Source organism: Podarcis filfolensis (genome assembly GCF_964270895.1).
Source record: "Podarcis filfolensis genome assembly, chromosome: 6".
NCBI lineage: Eukaryota > Metazoa > Chordata > Lepidosauria > Squamata > Lacertidae > Podarcis > Podarcis filfolensis.
In genome coordinates this window covers 96,325,594-96,337,114 of record NC_139609.1, presented here as the reverse complement: position 1 = coordinate 96,337,114, position 11,521 = coordinate 96,325,594, and the positions used below count along the sequence as shown (strand labels likewise).

The following is an 11,521-nucleotide window of genomic DNA, read 5'->3' as shown; positions in this document are numbered from 1 at the left end:
AGCCTCAAGCAGGACACACTTTAACCTTTCTGCTCTTTCCATGGGCCTGAGAAAGTTGGTCGGGCAGTCAGGCCCGTCCCCTTCTCAGGGAAACTCTATCCCCAGGCTAATTCGAGCCACTCAGCAGGGCAGCTGGCTTACAAGAGTTGGAACAGAATGGAGAACCCTTACCTGAATATCCCAGCCCCTGCTCCGTAACTGGAGAGCCTGGAAAATCCGGGGAGAACAAGTCTGTGATGTAGTCAACAGCTTCTCAAAGCCTTCCATCAGCACTGGGAACTTCCTGCCGGGGGTGGGGTGGGGTGATTGGGAAACATCAGGAACACACTTTGACAACTCTTAAAGAGGGTGGGGGGCAAGTCTATAACCCTGGGCCTGAGCAATGGTGCTCATATTGCCCCTTTGAAGGGATACCAGAGAAAATGCCAATTGCAGCCAGCGCATGGCTTACAGAATCATAGTTGGAAGGGACACCTAGGGTCATCTAGTTTGAGCCCCTGCAATGTGAGAATTGTGCCTAAAGCATCCGTGATTGTTGGCCATCCAACACCTGTGCAAAAATCTCCAGTGAAAGCGAGTCCTTTACCTTTCACTGGTCTTGAAAGACCTACATTGGCTCCTGGTACGTTTCTGGGCACAATTCAAAGTGTGGGTGCTGACCTTTAAAGCCCTAAACGGCCTCGGTCCAGTATACCTGAAGGAGCATCTCCACCCCCATCGTTCTGCCCGGACACTGAGGTCCAGCACCGAGGGCCTTCTGGTGGTTCCCTCACTGCGGGAAGCCAAGTTACAGGGAACCAGGCAGAGGGCTTTCTCGGTAGTGGCGCCTGCCCTGTGGAACACCCTCCCACCAGATGTCAAAGAGAACAACTACCAGACTTTTAGAAGACATCTGAAGGCAGCCCTGTTTAGGTAAGCTTTTAGTGTTTGACCGACTATTGTATTTTAATATTTTGCTGGAAGCCGCCCAGAGTGGGCAGGTTATAAATAAAAATTTATTTATATTATTATTATTATTATTATTATTATTATTATTATTATTATTATTCCAAAGGAGCCTATTCCACGGTCAAACAGCTCTTAGTGCAAGTTCTTCCTAGTTTAGTTGGAATCTCCTTTCTTGTCGTTTTAATCCTTTACCTGCGGGTAAAGGGCGGTATATAAATTCAATTAATAATGCAACACACTATGGTCCCCCCCCCAAATATTAAGTGCAGGGGGCACCTACTTATAAGCAGACACAGGCTGGAGAAGGAATGCACCTGCCTGTTTTTCCTAATGTGGAAGCAGAATGTATGCTTCTGCGGCCTGCAGAGATCTGGGCCTGTCACAGGAGACATGAGCTTGCTTCTGTCTTAAGGAAACATCTCTCTTAAGAGTGTAACAGGATCAACACGAAGGTGGGAGGAAAAGTGAGGTATGGAATGTTTGAGGGTTTTGGACCAGAAATGTTTGCATATTTCCCCCCGCAAACTACAGTAGTTTCTTCTGGATTCTTATTAAGCACACTGTGATAACTTTAAAAGCTGTTAGGGTGTTTTGCTTACGTACAGAGGGTATCAATCACCTGAGAAGTCTGGCTCACGAGTCTTCTGTAATGCAATTGCCTTGTCTTAATAAACAAAGAGTCTTGAACAGACTTCATTCCAACCACGTTGTGAAAGCTGTTTTTCTTCCACACTAATATCAGTGATGAAAATTACATAATTCTATTTCTTTTAACGATAGCTCCTGCCCACACAGAACAGTATTGACCCATGCAACTGTATTTAGACTATGGACAAAAAACAGGCAACTGCTTGCTTGGGTGTAGTGTGGAAGGGCCCAAATTTGAGCAATAAGTTAAATGCTTTGCATGCAGGGCACCCCAGTTGCAAATTCCCTTTTTTAAAAAAGGGGCCGCTGGTAGTAGTTAGAAAGATTCCTGCCTTTGCCTTTGAGACACGCCACAAGTGGATTACAAGGGCTAACTTAGCTTCATGTTTGCGCATTCCAGCTCTGGGAAAAAGATGCTGGATGTCCACCACACCCTGGCAGCTCCCCACCAAACAGCTTTAGCTCAATGTCAAAATGAAAACCTATTTGCCCTGAATCTGCCTGTGGTCTCTACTGTGCATGATGGTCTTTACTGAAAGTCAGCTGGTAAGCAGATCATGGGGCTTCTGCTAGGCAGGTCAGCGGTCCCAGAAGCATTTGTAAGTGACAGCACATATCTACCTTTAAATTTGAGCTCGTGCCGAGGGCTTTCTGGCGGTTCCCTCATTGTGAGAAGTGCGGTTACAGGGGAACCAGGCAGAGGGCCTTCTCGGTGGTGGCGCCCGCCCTGTGGAACACCCTCCCACCAGATGTCAAAGAGAAGAAGAACTACCAGACTTTTAGAAGACATCTGAAGACAGCCCTGTTTAGGGAAGCTTTTAATGTTTAACAGACTATTGTATTTTAGTGTTTTGTTGGAAGCCGCCCAGTGTGGCTGGGGAAACCCAGCCAGATGGGTGGGGTATAAATATTATTTATTATTATTATTAAGAAACTGAAGTTCAGAGTGTTACTCCCAACTGCAACAGACCAGAAGCAAAAGGCTACTTTTCACTACTAGCCCAGTCCTGGGATCCTCATGGGTGTTGCAAAGCCAGACCTATTGGGCCCACCTAGCCCATTGTTCCTGACACACACTGGCAGCAGATCTCCAGGTTTTCAGGCAGATTTTCCCAGCCTTACCTTGCACTGCTGGACATTGAACTTGGGACCTTCTGAATGTAAAGTTGCAAATCTTCATGACTGAAACCAAGTTGTTGGAATTTATCCATGAAACTACAGTGGTACCTTGGGTTACATATGCTTCAGGTTACAGACTCCGCTAACCCAGAAATAGTACCTCGGGTTAAGAACTTTGCTTCAGGATGAGAACAGAAATCGTGCTCCGGCGGCATGGTGGCAGCGGGAGGCCCCATTAGCTAAAGTGGTGCTTCAGGTTAAGAGCAGTTTCAGGTTAAGAACGGACCTCTGGAACGAATTAAGTACTTAACCTGAGGTACCACTGTATAGGTGAAAGCAGGGAGGGATAGCACCGATTTTTGTTACACCATTATCCCAAAGGAGGCAAGTAAGGACAGGCTGGGGCTGCCCTGACAGAACCTCATGTGGGGGCATCCCCACGACCCAACTCAAGCGATCCAAACCTGAGCTTTCGCCGAGTAGACAAAGAGCAGAGGCGACATTAACCAGCCTTGTCGGCAGCTGCAAGAAGGGTGCAAGCCCAGCGTCTGGGAAGGTGGTCAACAGCGTGCATCCAATTTGGATCCTAAAATAGCACTTCTATCATACTGCTCAGAAGCCGCTCAACAGCTTTCCTACAAGGATCTCGTTACTCACCTGATGGCTGCAGCACAGCTTACCATTGCAATGCATTGGAAGTCTCTCAGCACAGACCTGCTTGAGATCTGGATCGCAGAACTCTGGGAATTAAAATTAATGGACAAACTAACAACCCCTGTGCAAAGGAGCCAAATGACAAGAAAACCATCCATTTTCAAACAACCTGGCAGGGTTTTTTACATTTATTACATATACAACATCAAAGCAACATTGTTCTATGGTCATGGTACACATGTCAACCTTTGTTTAAAAGCTAAAATCACTGGAAAGCTAAATGTAATTAAAAGAGAAATGTGGTGCTTCTGGCTGAATACCGATTCTTGCTTCCTGTATAGGGATGTGAAAATAATAGCACAAAATGGGGGTGGGGAGGAGAAAGAGCATGCATCCATCTCCACCTCAGCTTAGAGAAAAAGAAAGCCTACCCCCCTCCCCTTGACTGTACTCAGTTCCACATGCTGTGGTACAGGTTTATCAAAAGCACGGTTCCCAACCAGAGCCAGCGATTAAGGCAGGAGGGTTCAGTCAAGGAAACAAGGCCACACAAGAACAAGGATGTTCTGCACAGCAACTCAGGTCCTAGAGGGTATGTGCAAAATGTTTTGAGGGTTGGGTTTCAGTTACGGAGAGAAATTGAAAAATGACACTTTTCCCCCCCTAGGCTTAGCAGGAAAAGCACTCCCAGTAGTAACGTTTTATATTGCTTAAGTATAATAGTTTATTGAAAACAAGTCAATAAAATACAAAAGGGAAAAAAACACTATACTAAGAAGGGGAAAAAAGCACCCCTTGTCTTTTCTTTCTTGGTTGTTCATCAGCGCTGAAACCTTTTGGAAAAGTTTGGAGAGTGGGGCACGGTCAGGGGCTGGTCGCTGGCCTTGATCTCCACTGGCTGGTACCTGTGGATGGGGTTGGCTTTGTGTACCTGGGAAGGAAAAGAAGGAGGAGGTTCTAAGCACCGTCATCAAGGGAGAAAGTGCTGTTGTCAAGGAACAGCCTTGCTCACCGCCCCCAAGGAGGGCCAGGGGTGGACTGCAGCCAACCACTGAGAGACTGCGTATGGCGGTGGAGGCATGCAAGAGAAAATTGAGCTGTAAGTTCAAGTTAAGCCAATTTCAGTGTGCCTTCGATTGCACCTCCCCGCCTCCCAGTATGTGTAGAAGCAAGAGTCAAGACATCTTGACCCGCCGAGACGCAGGAACGGTTGCAGGTACCTTAAAAGTCAAAGGAACAGATGAAGCCACTTTATACCAAGGCAGCTCTCCAACACCTTTCCAGCTCAGAATTAACTGCTGCAAAGTGTAGTAGACATCTGGCTGGGCCTGTTTTCCCAGAAAATCCCACCCACAAGGTAAGAGATCTACCACTGAGCTACAGAGCCGGCTTGGTTGGTTTCAAGACCTTCTGCCAGTAAAAATGTTATATATTATGCTATTTTATTTACTGAGCTGCCTGCACTGCTAAGAAAAGATGGGATCCATTGCTGGCCCAGCTGCTTAGGCATCTATGATCCAGATTCATGCCCCTCAAGCCCCAGGCTCATTTACCAGCTCTTCTCTCAGCTCAGCCAACTCGGCTTTCCTCTGCTCTTCCTCATGACGTCTCGCTGTCTCCTGCAGCCGCGCTTTCTCAGCTTCAAGTTCCGCCATCCGCCTCTCAAATTCCTGCCGCTCTCGGGCGCGCCGCTCTGTGGCCAGCTCAAAGCTTTTTGGAGCTACGGAACCAGAAAGGACATCTGAGTTTTGGAATAGAAGGGGGAACAACTCTTTATGCAGGAAGGTGGTGCCTGTCACGCAAAGCACCCCAATTGCACGTTTGTTTTTCAAAATGGAAGAGCAGCCCTGTCGGATCAGACCAAAGGTCCGTCTAGTGCTAGTCCTTCATCCTACCGGATCCAACTAGAATTTCAGCTGCAAAACTGAGCTTTGCAGAACTGCTTTGAGGCTGGTTGGATGCTTTCTCTTGAAGCTTCATTTGCTAGGATGAAAGGTACAAGGCATTATGTAGACACCTGGCTCCCTGCTCAGACAGGCCCACGGGGCCAACCCGAGGCCTGTGGGAAGCCCACATGCAGGATTCAAGAACAAGAGCCTCTCCCCTCCAGCAATACCTCTTCTAGCATTCAGAAGTATTGCAACCAAGGCTTCAAGGGTGTGGGATGTAACATAAGCAGTCAAGTACAACACTTCCTGTTTGCCTAGAGTGGACACAGACAGGGGGATGTTGATCCAGCCAGTTGAACTTCCTGTTACACCTGGTATGGAGCATCCTCCCCCTGCTGTGACCAGGTAGGTGGGCGTGACCCTTGCAGACCCCACAAAAGGTCCAGTCACGCAGCCACCTTCCTCTTTTGATGCCTTTTCCTCTCTTGGACTGCACTGCTTGCTCTCTGCCAGTAGCACATGGGCGCATCCTTACAAGGATGTAAGCCACACTGTAGCTGTAACTACAGTACAAGCTAAAGCCTGCCTTCAGGAATCCAACCGTGAACTGAATGTGAGTAAACTTCTCATTACTTTTAAAAGAAGCTTCTTGTGTCTTTATTCTTTTTAGGAGGGATAAAAGGGGTCCTACCAGGAATATGCCCCAATCTGAACAAAGCCAGATTGGATTGCTTAAGTAAAGAGATTCAAACCAATCTACCAACTAGCTTCCTGCTGTATACTGGGGAATGTCACTCTGCTGCCGACTCACAAGTGTGAGTTAGGAAGGATACTATTAAATCAATATATCCTCTCCTAGTATCTACAACATTCCCACAAAGGGCACTGACAATATTCTGTCACTCAAGAGCAAGCTTGCCTCTTCCTTGGAGTAGCCATATGCCGAGCCCTTTGTTCTCAAGGAACTGAGAAATGTAGAGAAGGCTGGAAGCGGTTGCCAGGATCATGGCTCCCTGCCTTCTGCTTACACCTAATCTAACTTAGCACTCAATCAACAGCCATGTCTCCACACAGCTGTCGAGCGTTGCTGCCCTCACCTGTTCTCGTGGCAACTGAGATGGGACTTCTCCCTGTCCCCCAGGCACAGATGCAAGCTAACATCACGCAAGGCACCACTTTGGGGTTAAGTGGCTGGGCCCTGAAGGCTGCCCAAGGGAGCCTCACCTGAAAGGACTTTGCTCTCCCTCTTGGGCACAAAAGGTTCCTGGTGCAACACGGTGCTTGGCTGAGCCTTGAAAGAGGCAGCTTCCCTCTGTTGTTTCATCTCTTCCTTGAGCTGTTCAGGAAGGGAGGGAAGTTGGGGGGGGGGGGAAGAGATTTAAGAGAACCCCAGACACTCCTCACCAAGGCAAACAAAGTCCACAAGGCAGACTGACAAGTCAGCAAAAATAAGGTACTGTGGTCTAGTAACGTCTGGGTTGGCTAGGATTTTAAGAACTTCCTTTCTACCACACATTATCTAAGAGCACGTTTACAGACACTATGCACTTGCACACAAGTACTGGGGAATGACACACTCCTTGTCATACACACATGGGCCTTGAGCCATGCGACAACACGCAGCTTGAAAATCACTAAAAGTAGCGATGATGAGAAGGGACCAGGCTCTCTACACCCAAGTATTCTTTAAAACAATGTACTTTAAGCTGCAAGTTCCAGGGCTGAAAAACATTCATTCAACAAGGAGGGCTTATTCCATATAGCTACTTCTCTCCCTCTAGGCCAGATGTGGCTAATTTGAGCCCTCCAGATGTTGCTGGACCACAACTACCTTTATTAGCCCTGACCACTGGCCAAGTGGGCTAGAGTTTGTAGGAGTTGCAGCTCAGTAACATATGGAGGGCTCCAGGTTAACTATCCCTGTTGTAGGAGAAAGCAGGGTGGAGAGCAGAGATACAGATCTTACATTCTTCCCTGTGTGGGTGAGCAATTTTGATGCATAACAGGAAAACCACCTCTAGTAGGATGCTTCCCCCATCTGTTTCTCATGACCTTATCCACACAAGGCCACTTTGGCCAGACAAAACACTGCAGGAAGAGGCCACTAGGATGCTCCCAGTCCAAACACCGGAATCAGCCCCCACAAGTGCAGGGTTGTGTTGGATGCTGCTTCCGATGGCAGCCTCAGACTCTCTCCTCTTCAAACGATGGAAGGGAAATGGTAAAGATGGCCAGGAAGGACCCCGGCTCAGTCAGCTGCTCAGCCCCCTCACCTGCTGCTCCCACTGCTCTTGCTTCACAGCTCCTCTCATATCAACAGCCAGTTGGAAGGGCTCCAGCTTGGTGGGGCTCTTGGTCTTCTTTTCTGGAAGGTTGATGTGGTCAAAGTGGGGCAGGGGGAGTGCTTTGAACTTTGGCACCTGCCAACGGAACACAGAACAAGGCTCAGCATTGCTGGTGAGATGAAGACTTGGAACATGGTAAAAACATCAAGTGAAAAGCTCTTGGGGAAAGCTAGGAGAAGTCTTGGAGGCCACCTTCCCTCACCTAATCTTTCAAGTGCATCTTCTCTCTCCTTTTAGACGGAGGCCCTTCCAGCTGCTATAGACTACAATTCCCATCTGCCCCAGCCAGCATGCTCATGGTGGCTGGGAATGACAAGAATTGCAGTCCAAAACAGCTGGAGGGCACCAAATTGGGAGAGACTATTTAGAGATCAATAGGCCCTCCTTCTCCTCTGGTTCCCACCTGGCACCTGAGGTCAGGCAGATGGTGATTGGGGAGAGGCCCTTTTAAGTCGCTGTGCCAGGGCTGTGACTAAACATCAGGAACAACTTTCTGACAGTAAGAGGTGTTCAACAGTGGAAGGGTCTCCCTCGGGAGGTTGTGGAATCTCCTTCCTTGGAGGTTTTTAAGCAGAGGTTGGAAGACCATCTGTCACTCAGGGGGTTGGGTCCCTTCCAACTCTATGATTCTATGATCCTCTGCCTGAAATCCTGGGTAGCTGCTGCTGGTCAGCACAGACAATACTGAGATAGATGACCCAGCCATCTGACTCCGTATGAGGGAGCTTCCTATACTTTGTCAGTACATTATATGCTCACATGGACCTTAGATCCCACAAGGGAATCCTCGTGGAATAGCAGCAAATAAGGACTGAGATTCTTTGTACAATGTAATGGTGTAAATAGTGAAGCTTACATTTGTAATGTTTTGAAAGATTTTAAGATAATATTTTAGTTTCCTGTTAATTATGTTGCTTTGAATGTATACTTTCTTTTTTGACTTCCTTCTGTAGCGTTTTATTTTGGATTGCTTTATTTCATGTTTTAATGTAGGTTGTAATCAGCTTTGATATTTTTTGGGGGTAAAAATGTAAAGCGGTCTAGAAATAGAAAGAATAATAATACAGATTGGCATTCACTTTTCTCCAACAGCCATCTACCTCCCTACAGCTATTTTAGGCAAGTGAGCCTCCACAATGAAGCCTGGACAACTGATGTGAACCTCTGGCCTTCCCTTCTCTGCCAAAGACACTTTTAGAAGCTTGGTCTTAAATTTGATCAATTATATCAAGGGTGAGGAACCCATGGCTCTGCAGATGTTGATGGACTACAACTCCTTGAGCATTGGCCATGCTGGCAGGGGCTGGCGGGATCTGCTTCTTATTATTTTATATAACACTTAATTGCCAAAGTGGCCTCTAAGCAGTTTACAAATATAAAACCAGTTACACAATAAAACAATTCTGTCAAAACATTAAAATATGGGAGTGAGAGTCCAACAACATCTGGAGGACCCCAGGTTGCCCACCCGTGAGTTAGAGATATAACCAGCAGATTCCTACATAGCCCAGGGAATGGCCAACATCTGCTTCCTTCTTTTGTGGCCCATTTACATTGAGAATTGTGCAAAGATCCACTTTTGCTTTTGGACAGTAGTGTCAGGAGGAGGATGGCCTCTGCCCCGACAGGAAGAGGGTGTCCCTAAATGAAAAGCACCCACCTCTTCTTTTTGCAATTCTTCAATTTTCTTCTCTTTCTGAAGAAGCCTCTCTTTGTCCCGAGAGTCAAAGGAGAAAGGGCACATCTCCACCTGCCTAGGTTCTGCAGCTTTTGGCTTAAAGGGCACCCCAAAGTACGGCACTGGCTTGGCTTTGATCACAGGCACAACTTCCTCTTCCTGTAGAGAAAAACAGCATGGGAAATGGAGTAGGGAAGGGAACAAAGGCAGCCTCCACTCCCCCACCTGACCTTGTGTGAAGAGTTGAATCTTAAGGAGACTTGGAGAGGGCAGAACGGCTGTCTTTTGGGGAAGGCTCGCTGTGGCAAATCCAGGAGCCAATTCAAAAAGGGACTCTAAAAAATCACCCAGCCGCTAGGATATTTACCATCCAGCTGTGTCAGCTGATGGCCCAGAACTGCCTGGTTGCAGGCAAAACACTCACTAAGAAGGGCTGAGCGGCTCATTTGAACCCTAACCCCCATGTCAGGCCCTGGCTGGCTACAGCAGTGAAGCAACACCAGGGTGCCCAACTACCACGGACTAAAGAATCACCTTCACTTTCTCCTCTTTAGCCAGGATGCCAACTCTGTTCTTCAGAGCAAATGCTGGGGACTGTGGAACTGTGGGAGGGAGCAGTTTTTTCTCAGGAACACCCTGCAGGAACAAAACAGCAAGTTGTACTACCGGTGAGTCAGGAAACATGGAGTAGTGTTAAAACAAATTCCCCTTCTACATTTTGCATTGGGACAAATCAACCTGGTGGAAACACAGCAGTGCCATCTGATGATCAGTTCTGCTCTTAAATACATAGGGCTTAAATAGGGCTCTGTGTGCCCTGCACAAAACCCTCACCTTTGTTCACTCAAGTCTTAACCAAGAGAGAGTTCTGTTAATGTTAGAATCATTTTCAGCGGCCTCCCTGTCCCCTGGACTAATTTTATTCTGCTCACCTTGGAAAGACACCTCTTCTCCCTCTTGCACTCTGCCACTGCTAGCAGGTCTGAGCGCTAGGGAAACAAGGAGTGCTCCTTCCTGCATCCAGAGTGCTCTGAGCTGCTCAATCTTTCCAAGAGGTGAGCAAAAGTACTTTCCTTCCCATTGCAGTGCTGGATGGACAGCTTCCAGCAAGAGGCAAGAAACCTTCACACACACCCTCCATGCTGCATGGATTGGGGAGACTGGATATCTGCCTGCTCCTGCTTGTGAGAGTCCATTTGTGCACCAACTTTGCGCCCCCGCCACTGGCAGGCAACCCTAAGTTGGGGAGCCAACTGTGGATGCAGCCACTGAGTCCCAAAAGGTGCATCTCCTCTATGACAGGAGCTGGTAAGCATCTGGTTAGGGATGAAGGTGAGAGTGTTTCTGATGGTCCAAATATGGATGTGGGGTAAAAGTAGGCAGTGAGCACAACAGCCAAGCAAAGAGGTGAAAATGTATCAGCAGCAAGCACTAGACTAGAACAGGAAGACTCTGAAGCCAGACAAAGGACTGAAGCTCTTGGCATCCAAAAGGCAAACTGGAAGCCTGGCAGAATGCAGAGAATCAATCATAGATTCAGACCATCTTAGTACCAACTTCAGCCCATTTTCCTTTGAGGTTGAAAAACACAAGCTGCAAAGATTACCACCACATCCTCCAGGATTTTAGTCGGACATGGCCTCGAATGGAACTGGAAGTGTTCCTCCTCCTGGTGCTTCTTCTTGCTCTCCCGTTCTTGAATGCGCTTCTCTATTTCCAAATCAAAGCCAACTGGCTTGGTGGGCTCCTTCACTGGAGGCTTCTTGGGTAAGATTGGTGTTCCCTCCAGGATGCGGGGGTTGAGTTCTTGAGCTTTGAACCTGTACCTGCCAGACAATGAAGCAAACGGTGAGACTCCAACGTGGAGTCGAAATTACTCCATGCCATGGGCTGAGTAGAGACAACTGAAGTTGCCTGAGGTTAGCCCATTCCTGTGACACTTCAAAGCCATGGACGTGTGCCTGCAATTTGACATTTCTGACTGCAGAAGTTTTGAACTAACCCACAAGGCTCCTCCTGTCTGATGAGCAGACAGGATAGTGCTAATGCCTTCTCCCACTCAGAAGGGAGGCTGACCAGCTTTAAAATACCCATTCATGTGAGTGTACAAAGCTGCTCTATCCTAAGTCAAACCACGGGCCCATTGAGTCCAATATAAGATGGGGGACACCTGGCTTGTCAGTAGTACATATGAGAATGATTGAGGGGTCTTAGCAGACCACAAGCTTAACAAGAGCCAA

The 11,521-nt window shown here is 47.7% G+C and overlaps 1 protein-coding gene across 9 annotated transcripts in view; it reads right to left on the bottom strand.

The window, feature by feature from the left end:
- Window positions 1-4,068: 4,068 nt before the first annotated feature.
- The window catches only part of TPX2 (TPX2 microtubule nucleation factor), a 29,287-nt gene continuing 21,834 nt past the window's right edge, over window positions 4,069-11,521 (bottom strand). For 5 of the 9 annotated variants that reach the window (XM_083618606.1, XM_083618608.1, XM_083618607.1 and 2 more), the window contains exons 10-16: window positions 10,888-11,107; window positions 9,816-9,917; window positions 9,264-9,440; window positions 7,532-7,678; window positions 6,483-6,594; window positions 4,923-5,089; window positions 4,069-4,300 (exon numbers count right to left, since the gene is read on the bottom strand). In XM_083618606.1, the coding sequence (XP_083474732.1) occupies window positions 4,190-4,300; window positions 4,923-5,089; window positions 6,483-6,594; window positions 7,532-7,678; window positions 9,264-9,440; window positions 9,816-9,917; window positions 10,888-11,107 (1,036 nt within the window). In that variant the 3' untranslated portion in view covers window positions 4,069-4,189. Of the gene's footprint in view, window positions 4,301-4,922; window positions 5,111-6,482; window positions 6,595-7,531; window positions 7,679-9,263; window positions 9,441-9,815; window positions 9,918-10,887; window positions 11,108-11,521 lie in introns of all 9 variants that reach the window. The other 4 variants (XM_083618602.1, XM_083618603.1, XM_083618605.1 and 1 more) reach the window with 1 other exon arrangement.